Genomic DNA, 20,624 nt, shown 5'->3' on the forward strand with positions numbered 1-20,624 from the left:
AATTAATTGAGCTTTCTGGAATGAAAGCCTTTTGGCACAAAAATGATAAACCGAGGTTGACCTACCTGAATGGGTCCCACTGACATCAGCAGGTTTTTCAGTTGGACATCAGTAGTTGATGAAGAAAGCCCTTCAACTGACACAATACAGGGCTGAGGTTTGCACTCCACCACTCGCAGGTTCTGTTTATTTGGCATCAAGCGTCCTCGGCCCATCTGGCCTGCTACTCCTCTGCCTCTGCCGTGCATAATGACCTGCCAACAACAAAAGTAACAGTATTTTGATTTACTTACCTAGTGCTTCTGCTCGCTGCGTTTGACAGACGATATAAAAGTTGGCCATTTACTTAAAGACTTGATTAAAGTACATGTTGATTTATAACAGCTTGTTGCTGCTTGCTGATTTGAAAGGCCACTTATTAATATATTCATCCACTGCTTATACAAACCTCTTTTAGAAGGATAGCAAGTTACACATTGAGTTATATCTATTGCATTGAGGCTAAAAGCCTCAGCTTTAGCACAGATCAACCAAGCAGTGGAGGGTCTCAGACCAAAACATATACTCTAGTTTTCAACACTGATCACATTAGCAGCATGTGTTCAGCTCCCATGTTTTGAGTCTGGCCAAAAAAAAATAACCAGTGATCCCTCTCCTTTTTATCTTCTCAACCCACAGGTAAATCTAATGTACCCACAAGACCAGCAAACTGCTTCAAGCACCTCCAGCCTCTACTGAAACCAACTCTTGGTCTGTTATCAGGATGGAGTACTTGCACACACTAACTTTAAAACAACTTTCCCCCAAATCCTGTAGGATCTGGTGCCACAGTATCCTCTGAAGCAGGAAATGTGTGGATTTAATTCTTGTAAATTAAAGGTTGAACAGTTGGAGAGAGGAAAAATAACGACAAGAGTAACAAACATTAAACAGAGTTAACACTTAACATTGAGTTAACACTCAACACAATTTCTCGTTTTCTACTTGGAGAGTCTATGGAGGTTAACGACTTTTCACACTCCTCTGCATCAGCATGGAAACTTTATCCTTACGTGAAGCAGGAAGATTACTGCCAACAGTTTAGAACCAACAAGTAACTTAAAAGCCAAAATACCAGCTATTTTCAGGGAGCGTGCCAGTTTGCAAATGCAGAGTAGGCACACACCACTGCCACCTGAACCCTCTCCCTGCCTCCTCCCAGCGCACGACCAGTGCAAAAATCAAGTTACAAGATCATCAACTGTTTTTAGCGATACCAACTTTGAGGACTGACCAAAGAGCATCCTGAAACAGTCGCTGTCTGCTCCTACATATGCAGGAAACAGCTACAATAAAAGCTGAAGCACAACTTTGGAAAAACTCTTGGCTTTAAGGCCAGAAAGCAAGTTGGATAGCTATCATCGCCTACAGTAGCTATCTCGGGACGCACGCATTTCCTCCAGGGAGTACTGTGCTGGCCAGAAAGGCAGCAGCTGAAACAACCAGCAGGCATCTCCAGTCGGTGCTGGGTACAAACAGGCCTTTCTAGATAAAAGCTTTATATGCAATTATGCATCTCCTGGGTCATGCAGCCCTGCACTAGCAATTGACAAACAGAATGCTAGTTATTCATAGAGCAACACAGCTAGACAGTAAAACTTCTAGCAGCAATATGCATCTAAAAATCACCTTTTTAGGTTGATGGATTCCCTGGATGTTTTTGACTCCTTGAGGAGCTGGTGAATGGATCTGTGCCTGCTGTTGGTGCTGCTGCTGTTGCATTCCCTTTGTCAATGTGACCTTCCGCACTGGCTGCTGTTTCGGCTCCGGGGGTTGTTGAGGCCGCTGGGGCTGGCCCTCTGGGTGAAAAAAGCCAGCATCCTCTCCCCCCTGCTGAAATCAACAACACAACAGGCGGCTCAATGTCCAGGCACTGCAAACCCTCACCCTGAGCAGCCTCCTGCCACATCCAGCTCGCTCAGTGCACAGAACACCAGCGGTTTGCCTGCTAAAGCAAACCGGCAGCTGTGGCAGGCGTGTGCAAGGGCTCAGCCTGGAAATAGTGCTTCAGCCTAAAGTAAATCCACGGTATCTGAGGAACAGGACTTTGTTCAGACTGTAATACATTACAATGTTCAATAATGTCTTTTCATATACAAAACAGCAAGGTGTTTTCACTTCTCTTTCCAAATCATTCCTCCTTCCAGGTTACATGTGAACTATGGTGTGCATTAGGGGTTTTTGTTGTTGTGGGCTTTTTTTGTGGGGGTGGGTGGTTTTGGGTTTTTTTCCTCTTAAGAGAGACATACACAGTGCAGAAGAAGGAGCAAAGAACTGTGAGGGCTGGAAGAACCAGGCAAATACTCTGTTCATCTTTAAAACAGCAACCTCTCTTTAGTTAAAAACTGGTATTTATTTTGAAGGGCATACTTATTCTGTCAACTTCTATACCAGCAGCCTTTAAGCAGTCTCCTTCCTCAAACACTGTATGTACTTGGAATAGTTCTTCCCCATGTTTTTTTGTTTGTTTGCTTTATAAAGCTCTTATTATAGATATTTATAATCACAATGAAACACCACCTCAGTGCCTCTCATACAACGTTGCTTTTTCCACTAAATCTCTCAGTGCAGTCAAGCACATTAAAAGCACAAGTTGAAAGCACTGAGAAAGTACTCCCTTCCACTGCCTCTACCCAAACAGTTCAGCTTTTTCTACAAACAGACAAGCGATTCTTGAATTTGTGTGCCTCTGTCCAGATCAGATCAATCACTGAAAAACATCCCACGGAGCACCAGACAGCAGAGCTGACAAAAGATCAGGTACTTTCGTATCTATAAAGCACATCGTACTACTGCATGGTTTCAACAGCAGTATCTGTACTCCAACTTTAGAACTCAAATACTTGTAAACGTTGTATCTGCAGGGGGAAGGCATTGTCCAGGTCCCTAACCAAACTCAGCAAAAGCTCTCAAATAGAAGGCATGTCTAAAGTGGAAAAAAAAATATGAAAATATCTTTATTTACATTGGGGTTTTTTTCCCTTTTCTTAAATAGTCACAAGTCAAAACTCCTTTTGCATCTGTAACATACGTCACAAACCAGAAGGTTTCATACTAATTGGCATGTTTCTTGCAGATAAAGGAACAAAATAGAAGGCTGTAGAAGGAACAGGTTTATGGTCTGAGATTATCATGACTGCGAATATAAATAATTACCTCTCTACTGGGATTAAACAAAGGCAAAAGAAACACCTACTGAGGACTGGTTACTAAGTCTCTATCATTGGAAGAGAAATAGTCTGGTACAGGTGATATGTAGGACAGTCTCATGTTTGCAAGCTCACTAGTTCACAATTCACACCCCTAAATCAAGTCCTCTGTATTATCAAGTATACGCCGGATTCAACTTCGCAAGAACTCAGCTACTCAAATTCCAGACAAATCAGCTTCATCACCCCCTTGCATCATCTACACTTCAAAAAGCACAATCTGTCATAGGGAAAATCTTGAAGCTCTTCCCACTTAAGGGCTTTCATCCACAGTGTCCAAAGCAAGAAGGCAACAGAAAACTGCACGTCTAATCATATGGGGTTTTTGTCTGCTCAACTGAATGGCTTCATGGCTTCGCAGAAAATTTTGTATGTAAACCTTGAAGAGCAGGAACTAGTGAGAAGTTATAAAGCTTTCCCTTCAGAGTCTCTCTCTTCAATTATCACTCAAAAATATAAAAGCAACAGCTCTCCTCCTCTCCTGAAAAACCCAAACATACACACACAAACAAAACTTTACCAGGACACCAGCATTAAATCCTCCTCATTTTAGTATTAGTTCCTCTATCAGCATCGCTATGAGCCCTATGCCCTGATCAGATAATTTCTTTTATTCAACCCTACAGCAGCTGGAAGATGATGAAACTAAAAGGAACAAAAAAATTCTAGGAGGAATTTAAACACATAATTGGGAGTTAAAATCTAATCTCTGCTAACTGCCTGCTGTGAAAAACAACCATAAATACTTGCAAGCATTTCTTTCCAAATCAAAAAGCAATCCCAGCACACAGGAAGAGCATCTGAGAGTGAAGCTCTCAGGTGTAAAACACATTGAACACGCTCATTACTGAAACTTCAAAAGCAAACAATCATTTCCTATAAAAGGCCAACAACCACCCAATATTTAACCACCAAGCCAAATTATCACCAGTAAAACTGTATAAACTAAACACACACCTATAACAGAGTCAAAGGCATCAGCACACAACATTGGTTCATACTGATGACAAATCTGATGGGGTTTGTTCCCTGCTGGGATCTCAAATGCCACCTTTGGGCTTCACTGCTAGCATGATGTTCCTGCAAAAGTCTGAAAACACAGAAACACCTCTGGACTTTTTAATGATTTATACATTTCAGAAATAAGAAAGCCTATACATAACAATAAAGAAAGTCCATAGGGTAAGAAGAGGGGATGGAGCAAGGTCTGCTCATTCCTGCAACAAGAAAGAAGAAAGGGGAACTGGACCAAACCCTCTCTTTATACTACTGCTCTGAACACCTACCGCTTTTTGAGATGATTTCAAGAGGGGAAGCAGAGATGGACCTGCAGCACCACTTCTCAAGAGAGCTCTATGAGCGAGCGACTTGGTGCTCAAGGACTAACAGCACACCCTGCAAGTCAGCAATACATCACTTCCCACTAGAGGTAGCCCTGGCTTCAGCTGAAGACAAAATTTGGTGGTTTTCTTAAGAAAATGAAAACCAAATACGTGCCTAACAAAACAACACAGCCTCAGATAATGAATTTCAGCACCAATTTCTTTTTCACCATTAAAGACATCACAATACAAGGAGGACAAGCATGGCTTGAGCCAAAAAACCCCAACAAATGCAGTAGTATTTAGCAGCAAATTAGACTCACCACCACCATTATCCTTTAAACTTCTTCTATGCAAGACAATTAGTGTCTTCTTCAGGCACATCAATGAAGAACTAAGTCAAGCAAAACATCCACAAAGAGCTTTTAACATCTGGACTTAAAGCTGCAAAACCTCAAAATACTACTTACAGGTCACACACTTATGAGAACATTATTGGTTTGAAGGAAAAGACGTAGATTGCAAAGATGACTACGTATGTTGGCTCTCGATTTTCACTCACAAGGTACACAATAAGCTGACACCCAGAAGGTAAAGCAAAACACACAGCAAAGCTACTGGCAAGCAGGTAAGTGAACTGAAGGTGTATTGCAGAAGCTACCCAAAATGATGTCTAAATCACAGAGGCTAAATTGCTAGCATCTCTGCTACTTAAAATGTCTCAGTTCTAGTTCATTTTAAATCAACTTTTGCTCTTCCCAAAGACAACTTCTGTATTGCTAATTTTTCTTTAGCTTACATCACTGCCCTCCCCAAATTTCTACATGTAGCAACAGATGGAGGTATTGAAATTTTAAGTCTTCTCTTGTCTAAATACATTTACATCTGCTTTTTTCTACAGCATTTTGGGATGTACAAGGCAATACTAAATTTTTCAGAGATGCATCTATCCGTCACCATTGCCTGCCTCATACAATTTGATGCACAAAGTGCTGAAACCAGGTAGAACACTTTTCAGTCCACCAGAGTCCTGAGATTGACTGATACAAGCTTTGATTTTATACTGCAAATTTCCTCTAAAATCCTCTGCAGAAAAGTCAATTTCCATTCTTTGTCTGCAAACCAATAAAGGAAGAATGTTTTTCTGTTATTGCCTACCACTTAATTTCTATATTACAAATCATTCCAACCTTCAAGCTCTAAATTTCCAAGTTTTAGAAAAGGTCTACCTTCCTAACACACAGCCAGGAAAGAGTTCTCTTGAACAAAACTTTACCACTATTCGGTTAATTCTGGAGTAATAAAAATGCCTTTTTTTAAGTGACAGGAGTTCTGTTCAGGGGAAAGTATAAAAACTATCTTCCAAATTTCAAGCAGTGCAAGATTGTTAGTGGCGCCAAAACGACAAGATAATTTCAATATTTGAAATTAAACAAAACTCGAAAGATTTAGGCAGAAGGTTTTGATCTACATGTTGAATGGTTTTCAACTTCTACTGTGGAAGAGTCTGCACAGTTTGATCTGAAAGTGGACTAACAAAAAACAGAAACTGCACCATTCAATGGCCATGGATTTTAGACAGATTCCCTTGATACTTAGTTATTGAGGCTGCTTTTCAATAGTCAGACTCTCTCACTGCACATACATACATATAGCCAGAGTTGTGTTTTGAGAAACATAAAGACCATTCTGTCAAATATGAGATTATGAATTCTAAAAGCAGAATTTTATGAGGGTCTGCTTGAATTTAGCAAGCTGAAGCTCTCTACTCTATCATAATCATTATGACAGTTTTACAATGAAGATGAAGTTTATTTGCCACCAACATTAGCAGGACAAATTTATTTATAACAAATGCTTTAAAATGTACTGATAAAAATGCCTATTGATACTGTCAGAGCTGCTTGCAATTTGACAGATCAAATCTTATTTTCATTCTTAAACCCCATGAAGGAATGGTATCACCAACTTGCATTCTGTAGTGAGCAAATTGATTAATCCCCCTCTATAGAAATCTCAACTCTTGATTACACCTATCAGACGTTAAGCAGCATTATTCTAGAGTGACAACACTTGACAAATTCCCAAACCATTTTTCTCAGCCTTTGTGGCCCTGCTAGCTTGTATTAACCCTGATGAAAAATTAATTTTCCTTATCTTCTGCTAAACCCCAAAATCCAAATCCGCCAAACTGGCAACTCTTTCTGTAAAGGTATTATGAAAACCTCTAAAAGATTAATTGCATGTCTTCAGGTGACATTAAATTAATTTCTGTACTCGTGACAGACATTTGATACTCCGTACTGAGAGGACAGATAACATTGTCAGGATACACAGAAGGACAGTGGTGCAGTGTCCCAGGGCAGCCTCTTATGAATTCTCCTTTCGATAAGGCCATACTTCACTGTCATTGGCACTGTTAGTGATCTTGCAGCCCATAGACCTCACTGCACAGGTTTCTATTAACTACGACAATGCTGTGTCTATCCATGTAATCTTTATAAAGCTAATTCAAAATCACCCAATAGTAAAGGGATGCGCATGGCAGATAAAGCACTTAAAGGAAATAAACTCCGGTTGATTTGTGTAAAAATAACACAGAGAAGCAAAATGTTTTGAACTTTTCTTAGATGGACTGTACCTCAAATTCTCTGTAGCATGATGAAGGCTTAAATCGTGCAGTGAAATCTGAATCCAAAAATGTCTCGTAATTGATTTCCTTTAAGAAAGGAGAAACCCCTCATCTGTTAGCAGTTTATGTCAATATTTCTAGAAATGAGTACCCTCCACAGTATCACAGTAGTTAAGGAGTAAAAAAACCCCATCCTTTAGGTTACTTAATCTTCACTTCACGGACAAGAGAAACTACTATTCATCAGCCATATAGGTTTTCCTATGTAAACTTGTATTTTACTGATACGGCGACTGACCGTAGTAAAAACCACAGACATCTACACAGACAACTGTGATCCCCACGTAACAAAGAGATAAAAACAGTAAAGCAAAAACCATGCAAAGCAAGAAAGACTATCATCTAATAGATACGAGTATTTTCTCACTACGACTATCAGAAACATACATTAAAGGCAAAACCCTAATAATTAGCTATTTCTCTTTGACTGGTGCTCCAAATACTTTGCCACTTTGATACGGCCGGTTGACGAGACAGAGGACCTGTGAACAGGAAGCCTAATCACTTGCCAAATACCCCACACAACCAAGGGACATGACCAAGCACTGTTTCCGAACAGCTGAGGATCTGCTTTCAGTCTGTCAAATGCCAATGAGAAACACCTGGAGACCTTTTTTTAAAGGCCAAGACCTTTAAAAGTCTTTTTCTAAATTCAAGAATAGCAGTACTTAAAAAACCATCCTGCTCTCCAGCCAGGCTAGAATACACTACTCAATTAATAGACAACTCATCATTAACGGCTGGTTCAAGGTATGGTTTTGACTCAGAGCACGCAGAAATAAGCTACATCAGACTACAGAAGCGGTGGAACAACCAAAGCCCTCCCTGTTCACACCAGAACAATTACGCTTCTGGTGCTGACCAGTGAGTTACGGATTATTTTTCCGAGCCTAAAACTTTTGCATGGGACAAATTTACCTCAAACAAGAGCACCCAGACTAAGCAAGAAATAAATAAAATGCAGAAACAGTTCCCTTCCTGTGATAAAAAGACACGACTGAAAAGCTGCTTCAGTGAGCCATGATGTGATCACTATCTTCTCTTCTAATGGTGTGTGAGCAGCCAGAACAGCAAGAAGAAAATGTCTTGTAAAAATAGCAGCTAATTCCATTTAATCCCATGTACTAACAGCATTCTTACCTTAAGTATCTCCTCATCTGCCCGAGAAGAGAACTAAGGCATGGAGAAGTCATACCCATGCTACACTGAAGTTTCACCAGGAGTGACAGAAACACAGCTGACCAGACGACAACGTGTTTTTCTAGTACAATCACCCACCAGTTCATTACAAAAAAAAAGATAAATTCTGTGTCAAAGCTACAGCAAAATCAAGGTTCTGGACTGGATATGTATAATACTCTCAGAAGTACCTTCATTTTTACGCTGCTGTCTGCAAAATACATAACGTAGATGCCAATAAGCACGTTTTTGAGAAAGCTTCCTGGTTCCCTTTTCAGGTGCCAGTCTCCGGGATAATTTTTTGTACAGAGAATTTTAGTGAAGACTGGACATGCAGAGAAATCACCAGGAGAAAAGGCTCCTATTGGAAAATATCACCAATTCAAAACTTCTGGTGGCCCAAAGCTCCTGAAGAAGCACTTCCCAGCTGAACACGAGCTATGGCACAGAAAGCCAGTACTGCATATCAGAAACCAGTACAACTGGAGCTTCCCTTCTTGTGTTATGTCTACTTTTTTCTAGTTCCTGTTCCTTGAAGCTTAAAACTAATGGCAAATCAAATCCTCCTGGTATGTTACCCTAAGCTCCTTGTAGTCTTGACAGGGACAACCCACATCACCTCTGGCCCCAACCACTTAGTGTCAGGATTCTCCTGACTCAGAGCCACGTCTCTGTACTGAAGGTCTATTCCAAGTGGTCAAACCTGAAATACCATTTAACAAAGGCATTTGTGACTTCTCAAAATATTAAATCGAAATTGGACAAATCTGCATGTTTCCCTCCCAAGTTAAGAGATTGCATTCAATTAGTTTTCATTTGAAAATTAGCTCCTTCTCTTTGTAATCCACTTTCACGGTGTTACAGCTGCCTTTAGCCATTTCCTATCAGGAAGCTGGGCTACTAAATACTCCGTAACACCAACACTATAACACTTACGATGGCAGAAAAACTCTCCTTTGAGACTTAACAAGAGTGACAAGCAATACCAAACACCTTGCTTTCAGAGTGTTCAGGAGGAAGCAGCGCCCTTTATTTTTTTCTTTTTTTATTTAAAAGTCTCCTGAGGAAAAGGAGAAACCTGTTCTGCAGTCTGCAATAGGAAATACTTTATTGCATTTTAGTTCCAAGTTATCCACAGCAAAGTTAAATTCAATTTAGGTAGGTATCTCTTCCCCCTTTCGAGGATTTTATTACAAACCCATAAAAAGTACTACCAGTGTCTGGTTTCTTCATCACCTTAAGTCCCTCTAGTTGTTGTGTGTGTTCACACATGCCCTTGTATTTCATTTTCCCAGTAACCAAACACGCCCCAAACAGTACAGCATAGCCTGCCTCACTTCCCCCAAGCCATGAAATATTCTGTCTCTATAGGTATCCTCACTGGATGTCCAGGAGGATAGGGTTTATTGCTCATTTTCAAATGTTTCATGAAAATACCATGCCTTTTTCATAACCAGAATACCACAGGGCTCCCTGACTTCCTTTTTTTTTTTTTTTGAGGTGGAATTACAGAATTAATGTCCATTTGTGAAATACCTCCACAGTGAAATCTTGCAGGTTGTGGCAGGCACAGTCCTTCTTCAACAGCATTTACATTAGTACTGCTTCAAAGGTCTTGCCCATTTTGACACTCTAAGCGACAAACATGGTACCTGGGCAGTCAACAGCATGGTTTCTGCAGCGCCTTGAGTCTGCTGCTGATAGAATACGGACATTATCCACACCTCCTTCCAACACAGTGGGATATGAATAAGCCACAATGTCATTCTCCTGCTTCTCAAGAAGTGACAGGACTGTATGCGGCAAGAGTTCCTGTGCTGTTTCTTGCAGCTGGTGGCACTGCAGAGCTGGGTGAAGAGCTCCCTCAAGAAGATTCGTCATGCAAATGCCAAAAATCTTAGTGTTTGTAATTCCTGACATATTTAGATGAAAGGCGCTATAGAGCTTTCAAGTCAAATATTTTTAATTAAACTTGAACATACACATGCAAGTAGAGACAAGTACAAACATTAAGCAAAGGTGGTTGATAAAGTTACATTATCAAACAACAATCATCTCAATCAGCATCTTTTTCCATATTTAGAACTCCGTATTTAGAACTCCATATCAATCTTTCACACTTCTCAGTTACTCTAAATATGAATAAAGTTGTCTCGCTTCCATTCCAATTCTCTTTTTCTTTGTACAATCCAAGGACATTTTTTGTGACAGGCTTCTCAAATGAAAGAACCTTCCACAGAGACAAAAACTGGTGTGCTCTTGGTGCAGCATAAAACCCAGCATTTTCAGGCCTTTTGGACAGACAGACATCTCTCTGAGCAAGGCAGGCCTTTTGTGGCTGGAGAAAAATCACCCAACAAAAATATAAGATGACTGAATGATACCGAGATTTTAAACTACTACCATTTCCCACAGAACCTCCAACTAAATGAAAAACATGTTCAGCACATATTTTATATGATCTTAAGACATTTAAGGTTGTAGCTGGTACAAACCTATTCTTCCAGGACTAAAGACACTACTAATATACTGGCTTAAGGAATTCAATTGCAGTTGGTACTAGAACTATTTACTGACAGACTGACCACAGAGTGCCCAAAGACCACCACCATGACGACGAACAGCCAAGGTGTCAGAAAACATGCCCCAGCAAGAGAGACTGAAGGATATTAGTACTCAGAAACAGTTAAGAGATCTTTAAAAAGTGAGACAGCCACAAAGAGGCATATAAATTCTTTCCCATCTCTTTTGAAGTGTAATACAAACAGTCATAGATTCAAAATCACAGCAAGAAAATGTAGTTTGGTCACCAAGAAAATTCTCCCAAGCGTACGTGTTCAACACTGGAATAGATGGCCAAAGGAATCTCCAATAATGAGATCTCAGAAAAAGGTTGGACAAGTCTGTCAGGAATGCCACAGAGTTCATCTCTTCAAGACAGAATAAATTATTTCTATGGTCCTTTCACCCTCATTTTTAAAATTTTATGATCACATATTTAAGTAATTTATTAGGGTGTTTCTTCTCAACACACACTCTACAATCTCACTGAGTTTATTCTTATGAGTATCTTTAGGATTTACTTCAGGCTCCTCATCAAGCCAGGCAAATCTCAGATGTTTTCTTAGTAAAATACACTAGTATGAATACTTGGCAAATACATTGAACTCCTTTATCTGTAAAGGATGTCTCTGAAGACATGCTACACAAGCCATAAAGCACACTGGATCCATCAAAAGATATCTGGGCCTTCATGGAAAAAAAAAAAAAATAATGAAAGTTCATCTGCTAAACACTGCCTCATTTTCCAGGAACATAACATTTAAAGGAGTAATTAAAATGGAAAACTATTCACTGTACTGCCATTCCTGTATAAATTACAGGAGTATTAGAAAGGGATGGGCCTATCAGTATTAGGGAGGAGGCGGGGGGTGGGATTTGTTTTAAAAAATAAATAATAAGCATCAACAGACAAAACCATTAATGACAGTACCAAACGTGTCACCTTGATATGCAGACTTAGTCTGGCATACAGAAAATGCTGAATCATTTTCCACTTCCCTTTTCTTCAAGTATAAGAAGCCACAAATTAAGGCATCTTATGCATCAAGTAAACTGGACAAATTAAAACATTTCTTAAGATTTAATTACTAGTTGTTACAATTCCATAAAAATACTCAAAAAGCAAAGTCCTCTCAAGAGAATATTGTGGAAAGAGATGAAAGGCCATTTTACCTTCTTAAGTAACAAGGGGTACTTCTACCTGGAGGTCAGAGATCCTCAGCAGTACTGCAATGCCCAGCAACACAAATAAACATAGTTAGAAGCTTAGATCAGGGAAGATATTGCCCTCAAGAGAAGAAACCATTCTCTTCTGACAGTATTTGTGCACCGCAAATCTCACCAGTATACCAAGTACATCTCCTTAACTGTCAAACAAAAAACATCACCAGCAACACACCACCATTTAATCCTGGTTCTACAGATGGTCCTACTGAATTTACAACAGTCCTTGCTACCATCTCCTGGTTTAGGTCAATTTGGTCTAGATAAGAGTTAGTGCAGGTCTCAATCAGCTTCTTCAACTACCAGCTCTACTATCATGCTGTACCATGGAGGCTGAAAGAGAAGGGACTTTCCAAGTCTTTACCAACATGAATCAAGAGAGCTTCAAAAAGGAACCTGCACTGCAGCTGATCACAAGCCATCTCACTCGTACATGGGTATTCAAAACACCTCTGCACAGAAGAGCTCTAGACGTGAAAAAGGGTACAAGTGATCAGACAGAGAAATGGGCAGGGCTGCTTAACTGCGGGATCAAGTCAGTGCATACAGATAAGAGATACCAGCCATCCCTTCGGCCAAAGGCACGGAATTAGAGCAAGCACTATTACATGCTAAGGAGAATGGCTAGGAAAAATGAGATTTGCCTTTTGCTTTATATTTAGCATCGAGGCAAAATTTGTGAAAATAAACAAACCATACAGCAGGACTAAATACTAAGTGGAAACTAAGTGTGATCTGTAATCTTTGTAGCATTCAGAGTCCAAGCAGCTTTTAATTCTTCTTTAAAATCCTGTCAAAATGGACAAGATTGGCCCCCCTGCTGCTCAATTTTTTCTTTTTCCTTGTATGGTCAAAGAAACAAAGTCATAGATTCAGCTTGTCACTAACCGATTAAAAATTAATCAACTATCTTGATCAGTGTTAAACAGCTAATTGCAATGCTTGCTTTTATTCTTCCACAGTTGGAAGGAAAACTGAAAATGTCTGTGTCAATATGACAGAAGTAACAAAGACTACATGTAAAGAACCTGCTTTACCTTGCTAAAACCTCAGTATCTGAAAGTTAAGGACAGAGCAAATCTGCTTCTGTGTACAATGAAAGAGGGGTTACACAGGCATTTAATGAAGCTAATTGCTCTTGCTTACCATGAGACTTATGTGAAACAAATAATTTACAGTTTTCTGAAATAAAGCATTATGATAAAAACTATTTCATTGTGAATGCTACTGGGGGCACTGATAACCATTTGTTATGAAGAGCTGTGACTGGCATTGTTTTGTTTCACCACATAATGAAAGAAGTTGTGCATGACTGCTTTATTCAATTATTCATGACTAACAAACCTGTCATACCTCTTGCAGGCCACTGGGATTCCTGCAGACATATTTATATATAAATATTTTTAGCCCAACAGAATCAATTCCTTTCAACTTCTTGTACTTTATTCTTCTGTACTTAAGTTATCATGTCTGAGGAACTAGACATCCTCCCAGTCAGGTTGTTGTCAGCTCTGTGTAGTCAATAAGGCCCTTTATGTTAATATTTTGAAAGACCACATGGTCATTATGCAGTTCACAATTTTAAGTGTATTTAAGTTTTATGAGCTGTACAAAAACATTTATAAAAAGTAATTAAGACTTTGGCATTTCAACTTCCTCCCCATTTCTACAGAGTAAAGCCTGGCCTCCAAGGCCTTGTTCAGCCGCTGTTAACACAACGTGCACTTCATTACAGACCTTCAGCAGTTCTGCAAGTTTCCCTAATTAATGCTCTGAATAATTTAAGAAGCATTCTTCCAAAAAAATACCTCCAATGTACTACAGCATTAAAACACATCACATACTACTTTCCTCCTCAGCATAAACCCGTGGACGGATTTCACACTGACAACACGATCTCATTATGTCCCCTCATCTCAGTTTCTTCAGAGCCCTAACAAATTAACTTGTCTTTTCATTAAGACAGAATAATTTTGGTCAAGATACTTTCTAACCAAAGCCCCAGATCTTACAATACGCACACCGCCATCAAGACCCGCATTCTGAGTCCTCCACATCGGTGCTCAAGGGACACTCTGCAGATAATAGACCCCTCATCAAAAGATAAGGAAATCTCATTTAGATGCAGAAGTGAAATGGGTAACGTTTTAAATCCAGCCTCTAACAGAAAACATCCCTCTCCAATATACTGCTTCAATTAGTTTCACAACACACTTCAAGAAAACAAAAATAATCTTCCCTTGAGTACAGAAACCACACTAACACCAGCATCTGCACACAACTAAATTAGGTGGCTTTAACTACCAAACAATCAGAGTCTTGCTTTTTAACCGAACCTTAAAAACAGCCATCCAAATCCTTTTTTCTGACCCCCTATCAGACCTATCAACCTTAAGCAAAAGGAGTTCAGTTGAGGAGTCTTTCAGACTTAAAACTTAGAAGACAACTTAAAAGGAAGAAGTAATTTCAAAGCGATTTCAGTGATAACTGCCTGGCAGTAAAGCATTACAGGAAACATTAACTTCTGAATAACTGCTACTAACTTACAGTTCTGAAAATATAAAATATGGACTATTAGGTCTGCTAAACCTGCTACTTCCCTCATCAGCTTCGGCCCATTTTTTATTTTGGGATTACACAGGATGAAACACGCAAAACCAAACCATGACAACACACACACACGAGATGAGCCTTGGAAACTTACCCCTCCTGACAACTTAATCACCCTGACTTTGCTGCCGACATGGGACCCATCTCCACTACCACTGTTTGTCCGGTGCATGACAGTCCTTTTCACGCCAGGTTTCAGTTCCTGGGGCCTTGCTTGTACCGAAGCCACTCGAGCAGTCGGTGTCGTGGGCAGCGATGCTCCAGCAGGCTTTGTCTGTAACACTTTCTGTGGCGCCTGAGGCTGACTCAGAGGGACTGTTCTCGTCTGCCTCAGCTGCTTCACTGGCTTAATCTGCTGTCCTTGATACTGCACATTCGCCCCGACCTGTGGGAAATCTGTGGGTTTGGGTTGGATATTTGGAACTACCGTATCTTGCTTTTTAACAAGGAGTCTGTTTTTCACATTTTGCCTGGTCTGTAAGCCGGAGTGGGGTATGTAAGGGCTGCCATTGGTGGGGAACTCGGAGGAGTCGTCCTCCTGCTGCATGTAGGACTGTTGCGTAGGTTGCTGCTGCTGCTGCTGCTGTGCGAGTCTTTCAAGCAATTCTCTCTTTCTAGCACCAGCCTGCTGCTGCCGTCTCAGCTCCTTTTGTTTCAGAATTTCTTCTCTTAGACGCTTCTGCTCTTCTATCTTCAAACGATATAATCTAGTTTCTTCATCTTCGTCTGGGTACTACAAAGGAAAATACAAATGAATTTACAAAATTCTCAATACGTGCCCAGCTTGGCCAAAACAACATTAAATTGTTGTTTCAGATGTTGTAAGTCTCTGAAGAGCTTTTTTCGTTTTGTTTTTTTTTGTTTTTTTTTTTTTTTTTTTTTGCTATTAGTGGAGTATATCTGCTGGTAAGGTTTATTTGCTATTCATTACAGACAAACAGCTCAAATTCGGTTTAGGACTTAGAGATACTACTTCCTAGACAGAAAAGCTTTAATACCAGTTGAGAAATCTTATCAGAATATTAAAAAAAGAGGAAGTTTTACAAATTGGAACTCATTTAGAAGTTTCTAAAACCAATTAAACTATTAATATAATTCAAGATATCAAAATATGTTTCAAATGGAAAGTAACAATACAGAGGCAACCCACTGTCACACAGGTTTTTATCTTGCTCTTTTCTGACAAAGTAACAAAAGGTAGGGTGGTAAATGACCTGAAAGGCCCTGATTAGAACTATTGATTTTTCTCACAGAATTTTCAGCCTGATCTCAAACTCATTTGTCACACAATAATTGGTTATAATGAACAGCACAAGTCAATCTCTCTGACCTTGAACTCATGCACTCTCTTCAGAATCAAAATGTTGCCAAACGCAGAGTTGGAATATTAATGGTATATAGAGAGTGTTTTTAATATTCCAGCCCTGGGCCCTTCTGAAAGTATTACACACCATCAAATAATCTTTCTAAAGATTCTTCAACTTTGGCAGAATGGGTTCTTAAGAAAAGCTGTATAAAAATGGACAAGAGTCAAGGAAATGCAGATTCTCATCATCCTGGAAAAGAAATCAAATTGCTCTTGCAGTACAATCAAATGCATTTTTCAAAATTACACACAGAGCGTACAGCATGCTACTGCTTGTTGGAGAAATTTGTACTGGGCTTATTAAACTAATGGGATGAAAATCATTAGCAATAGGCATTGTGTACTGTTTCCATCTTGACCTGATACACTGTCTTGCCTGTTCTGTATGATGAAGCTCCTTATTGTATACTACAGGTCATTTATATATATTACAGCTCAAATATATATATATATATATATATACACACACACACACCCCCCACCCCCCCCTACACTCTATAGTATAGTATATATAAGGTGCTTTTAAAGCCGAGAAGAGGATTTAACTGCCTGTTTCCATCCCAGCACGGAATCTGTGCTGTTGGGTCATTACGCAACTAATTTCAATTAAACCTGACTCCTAATGCAAATATTTCGTTAATCATCACAGGGCCTCTATATTGGTCTTCCCCTAGTTGCAAGTGTATTTTACTGAGAACTTAACACTAGCAACTTGTTTACGAAGATGCAGGATTTAGGTCTACCTATAGCCCATTAATGGGCTGATCTACAGTTGTCATACAACCTCAGAGCTCTTGGCCCTTGATTTTGAAGCTTGCCCTTTAAGAAGGGATTGACTTCACGGGAAACTAGTAATGATCCTGAGTATTGGAGTTTCTGAAAGGAAAATTTCAGATTATACTTGAGATCAAGTTGCCCGAATAGTCTACTAAGCCTTCATCCAACTTCATATGCGTTGGTAAGACAGTTTGTCAGTTGTCTTCTGTCTTTAATGCTAGTGTAGTTGAAATCAGTGTATCTGTCCAAGGGGTGTCACGCGGATGTATTGGTCAGCGTCCCTCAGGATGCTCATTCTTTGTCTGCTGGCAGGACTCATTTAAGTGTGCTGCAAAGTACACGTCTCTATGCACAAAGGCCAGAGATGCAAATCAGTTCCCTCGGTTTTGTGGAGATGGGTGGTTTTTTGCTGGGTTTTGGGAGTTTTGTTTTTGTTTTGCGGGGTGTGTGTGTTCGTGGTTTAAGCGCAGATTCTCATCCATGTTTGAACAATCCTTGAACACAATATATTTCCCCTGTGGTTTGAAGGGAAGACTGAGACTTAGCTATAGGTTTTTCTTCTGCCTTAAGGTCCAAAACAGCTTTGATGGAAAGTACCAAAAGAAACTGTTACGGGCTGCTTTTCTGAGTCTAGCTGAAGAGCAGCAGTAAGAGATGCAGCAGTCCTACATTATTCTCCAGGAGAACTTAGAACGGCACTGTTGACTGAGGAAAAGACAGCAAAGCCATGCTCCAAAAGGGATTAAACTTTCTACTGAAATGTAAGCTGTAGTATCAGTAGCTTGCTTTTCACATAGTGAATTTAAACAAACCAAACCCACACCTTTTCAGAGGTCTGCAGCCTTCATTACTAGGTGACAGAACTACATGGAGGGTCATTAAGAACCAGATACTGTAAGTGTTCTGGTTTGCTATCAAGGAACAAAGAAGGAATCACATAATCAGGCTCACTTGTGTCCCTCAGTAGAATGGGCACAAGGACAGAGCAATCAAAACGGTTTGATCCGTAGCATAAATACAAACCTATTCAGCAGGTTTATCTTTATTTTTTCAGTTGTAACACTGGAAACAAAAGAGGCTAGAATAATTTGTCCAAAAAATTCAAGTCTTCATTAAAGGTAAGGCCAGATCCAAACTGCATCAATTTGGCTGTTTGTGTTCAAAACCAAAAAAATAACTTAAATAAAGGGACCTACATACACACCACACACTTCACATTGCCATAACATCAGCTCCTGAACCCTAGGAAGGTATGAGTCACCCTACAAAACACAGGTGCTGTGTATCTTGGACAAACAGGAAGAGATGTTGGAACAAGGTTACAAGTTACTCTGAGAAGCACACTGCCCTCTTGCAACCTTCAAACTGGAAAAAGACTGTGATAAGAAGAATCTTCTAAGCACCAGACAGGAGGCACCATTATCAAAATTTGGAAATCAAGCCTATTTAAACTGGAGAAAACTCAAATTTAGACACGTACTATTTTTCAGGTAGTTAATTTCCAAAAAGATGAAAAGATTTAGATATGTTTGGTCTAATAACACAGAAACTATTTTCCATATTGTGAGCCTTGCTAAAAAACCACAGCAACATAAAATCCAACAGCCCAACTTCAAACCAACTTCAAAATTTACTGGACTTGGGAAAATGGAATGTGAAGGTTTTCTTTCAGTATATGAGGGACATTAGCTGCAATATTAGCAGTAATATCAGTACACCTATGATTATGCAGCGCTTACTAATTTCTCACCTGTTCTGAGCTCCAATATCCATTTCTTCTAAAAAGAGATTAACGCCACTTTTCTACATTCTCCCCCTTCTTGAAACTCAAAAATGCTTAATATTGCCTTAATTCCTTTTATCCTAAATTGACCTCAACATAAGCAGAATTAGGCCCCCACAGTCATCACCCATACTTTCCAGTTTCATTGGCTACATCTTGGAGAGTAACAGCTATTCTAAACAAAGGCATTTAAAGTCAGTATTCTGCAGCCTCACAGGAATGGGAACACAAGCATACCATTAGTAAAGTAGGAATCCAGTTTTTAATCTTCTAGTCACTCAGGTTGCAAACCTTTCAAAAAAAAAAAATATATAGCCAATACTGCTATTTTTTCGTGCTTCCTGAATGATAGGGCATTCATAAATATGGCCACTGACTCTTCAGGAAGAAAGATGCAAAGAAAACTCTTAATAATTTTCCAGTTGAAGACACTTGCAAAATAACCTGCCCAATTCAGTTACGAGCAATACAGCTAGAAAAGATGATAGAACTTAACTCTTTCCCATCTTCAAAGAAAGCAAAAGAACCGGACAAAGTTAGCTAATTACAAGAGGAACACACAAAAAAGACTGGAAAACATTACAACCTGCCTAAGAAAAGAACTGTAATAACCCACATTAAATCAACAGTGACGAATATGATCAAATGCTTGGAAATGAACACTACTAGGGCACCAATCCTGTTTGTAGAAGTGACAATAAGCAGCACCCGTCAACAAGACTAGCGCAGTGGCACAGCTGAAAAGGGACAAGCACTACTACGCTGTTGGCAGCACAAGGCTCTGTTTCAAGTCTGCTTTGAAAGCAGAAGAGTTCTGGGTACACACACATTCACACACTTTTGTAGTACTTGCCAAGGAGATCTGCAAAGGCTTTTTACTTTACAATTAGGAGACGTCATTCAGTCCAAGGCAATTTTTTTTTATCCTGTTTTGCAAAAACTTACGTAAAACAGGTATCAAAATGTTTTCAAAGATAGCTTTGACACAGAAATAAATAATAAAAAAAAGCTTTATTTGTAAAACACCAAGAATTCACACAAGAATTTAGTCTTATAATTACAGGTTTGTTAGGATATGCTTAAAACTTAGAGAGAACAAGATGACTGCTTTGGTTTGCGGTGTGGAGTTTTTCAGTTTTGGGTGTTTTTTTTTGTTTTTTGTTTGGTTGGGTTTTTTTAACTCATTTGATTAAGAGGAGTGAAAAAAAAAAACATTAATTCATTTTTCTAGACACTGCCAGAGATATTTTGGAACTAACGCCTTAATTTTCATATGACTACACTACGGAAGAACTTTAAGATGTTTCAGACGTTGAGGACTGCAGCTGATTTGCTTCAATATCCTAATAGCCAAATTACTAATAGCCTAAAAGACAGAGGCTTCTCTAAGAGGCACTGCATTTTCTATGACTTAGATTATTCCAAGAGACTGAATTGAGGGGAAGGGGATTACTCAATTTTTCCAAAAATGATCAAAACTAAAAGCTGAAATAAGGATTTTTTAAACACGTATTTTCATTGAAAAGCAAGTGCACAGGAGCTCAAACACTGCTAGCTACGAGTTCTTTTGTGCCTCATTTGTGAAAATTAGTTATGACCATCCCGAATATAAGAACAAGATGAAAAGCTAATCATGAGCAGCTTGAAGGAAAGACATTATTATCTCAATTAAAGCCTTCAACGGTTGTTGAAGAAAACCTGGTCCTTGAGAAAAGATTCTTGGTCAACTCAACTAGAAAGAATTACAGTTCTGCTCAGAATTACCTGACCCTCAGAAATTACACAGGGTGCATTTAGCCATCATGTTCCTCTAGTACCGCCTGATGTTCAGGACTCTCAGCGCCATCAGTGCAATCCTACT

At 39.4% G+C, this 20,624-nt stretch overlaps 1 protein-coding gene across 1 annotated transcript in view; it reads right to left on the reverse strand.

Moving 5' to 3' along the window:
- Window positions 1-20,624, reverse strand: part of RBM33 (RNA binding motif protein 33) — a 104,307-nt gene that overhangs the window by 18,435 nt on the left and 65,248 nt on the right. Inside the window, exons 15-17 of the mRNA XM_086467467.1 lie at window positions 14,932-15,570; window positions 1,669-1,872; window positions 66-254 (exon numbers count right to left, since the gene is read on the reverse strand). Of these exons, the coding sequence (XP_086323593.1) occupies window positions 66-254; window positions 1,669-1,872; window positions 14,932-15,570 (1,032 nt within the window). The remainder of the gene's footprint in view (window positions 1-65; window positions 255-1,668; window positions 1,873-14,931; window positions 15,571-20,624) is intronic.

The sequence above is a fragment of the Leptosomus discolor genome, chromosome 6 (assembly GCF_034619465.1).
Source record: "Leptosomus discolor isolate bLepDis1 chromosome 6, bLepDis1.hap2, whole genome shotgun sequence".
In the NCBI taxonomy this organism is placed as follows: Eukaryota; Metazoa; Chordata; class Aves; order Leptosomiformes; family Leptosomidae; genus Leptosomus; species Leptosomus discolor.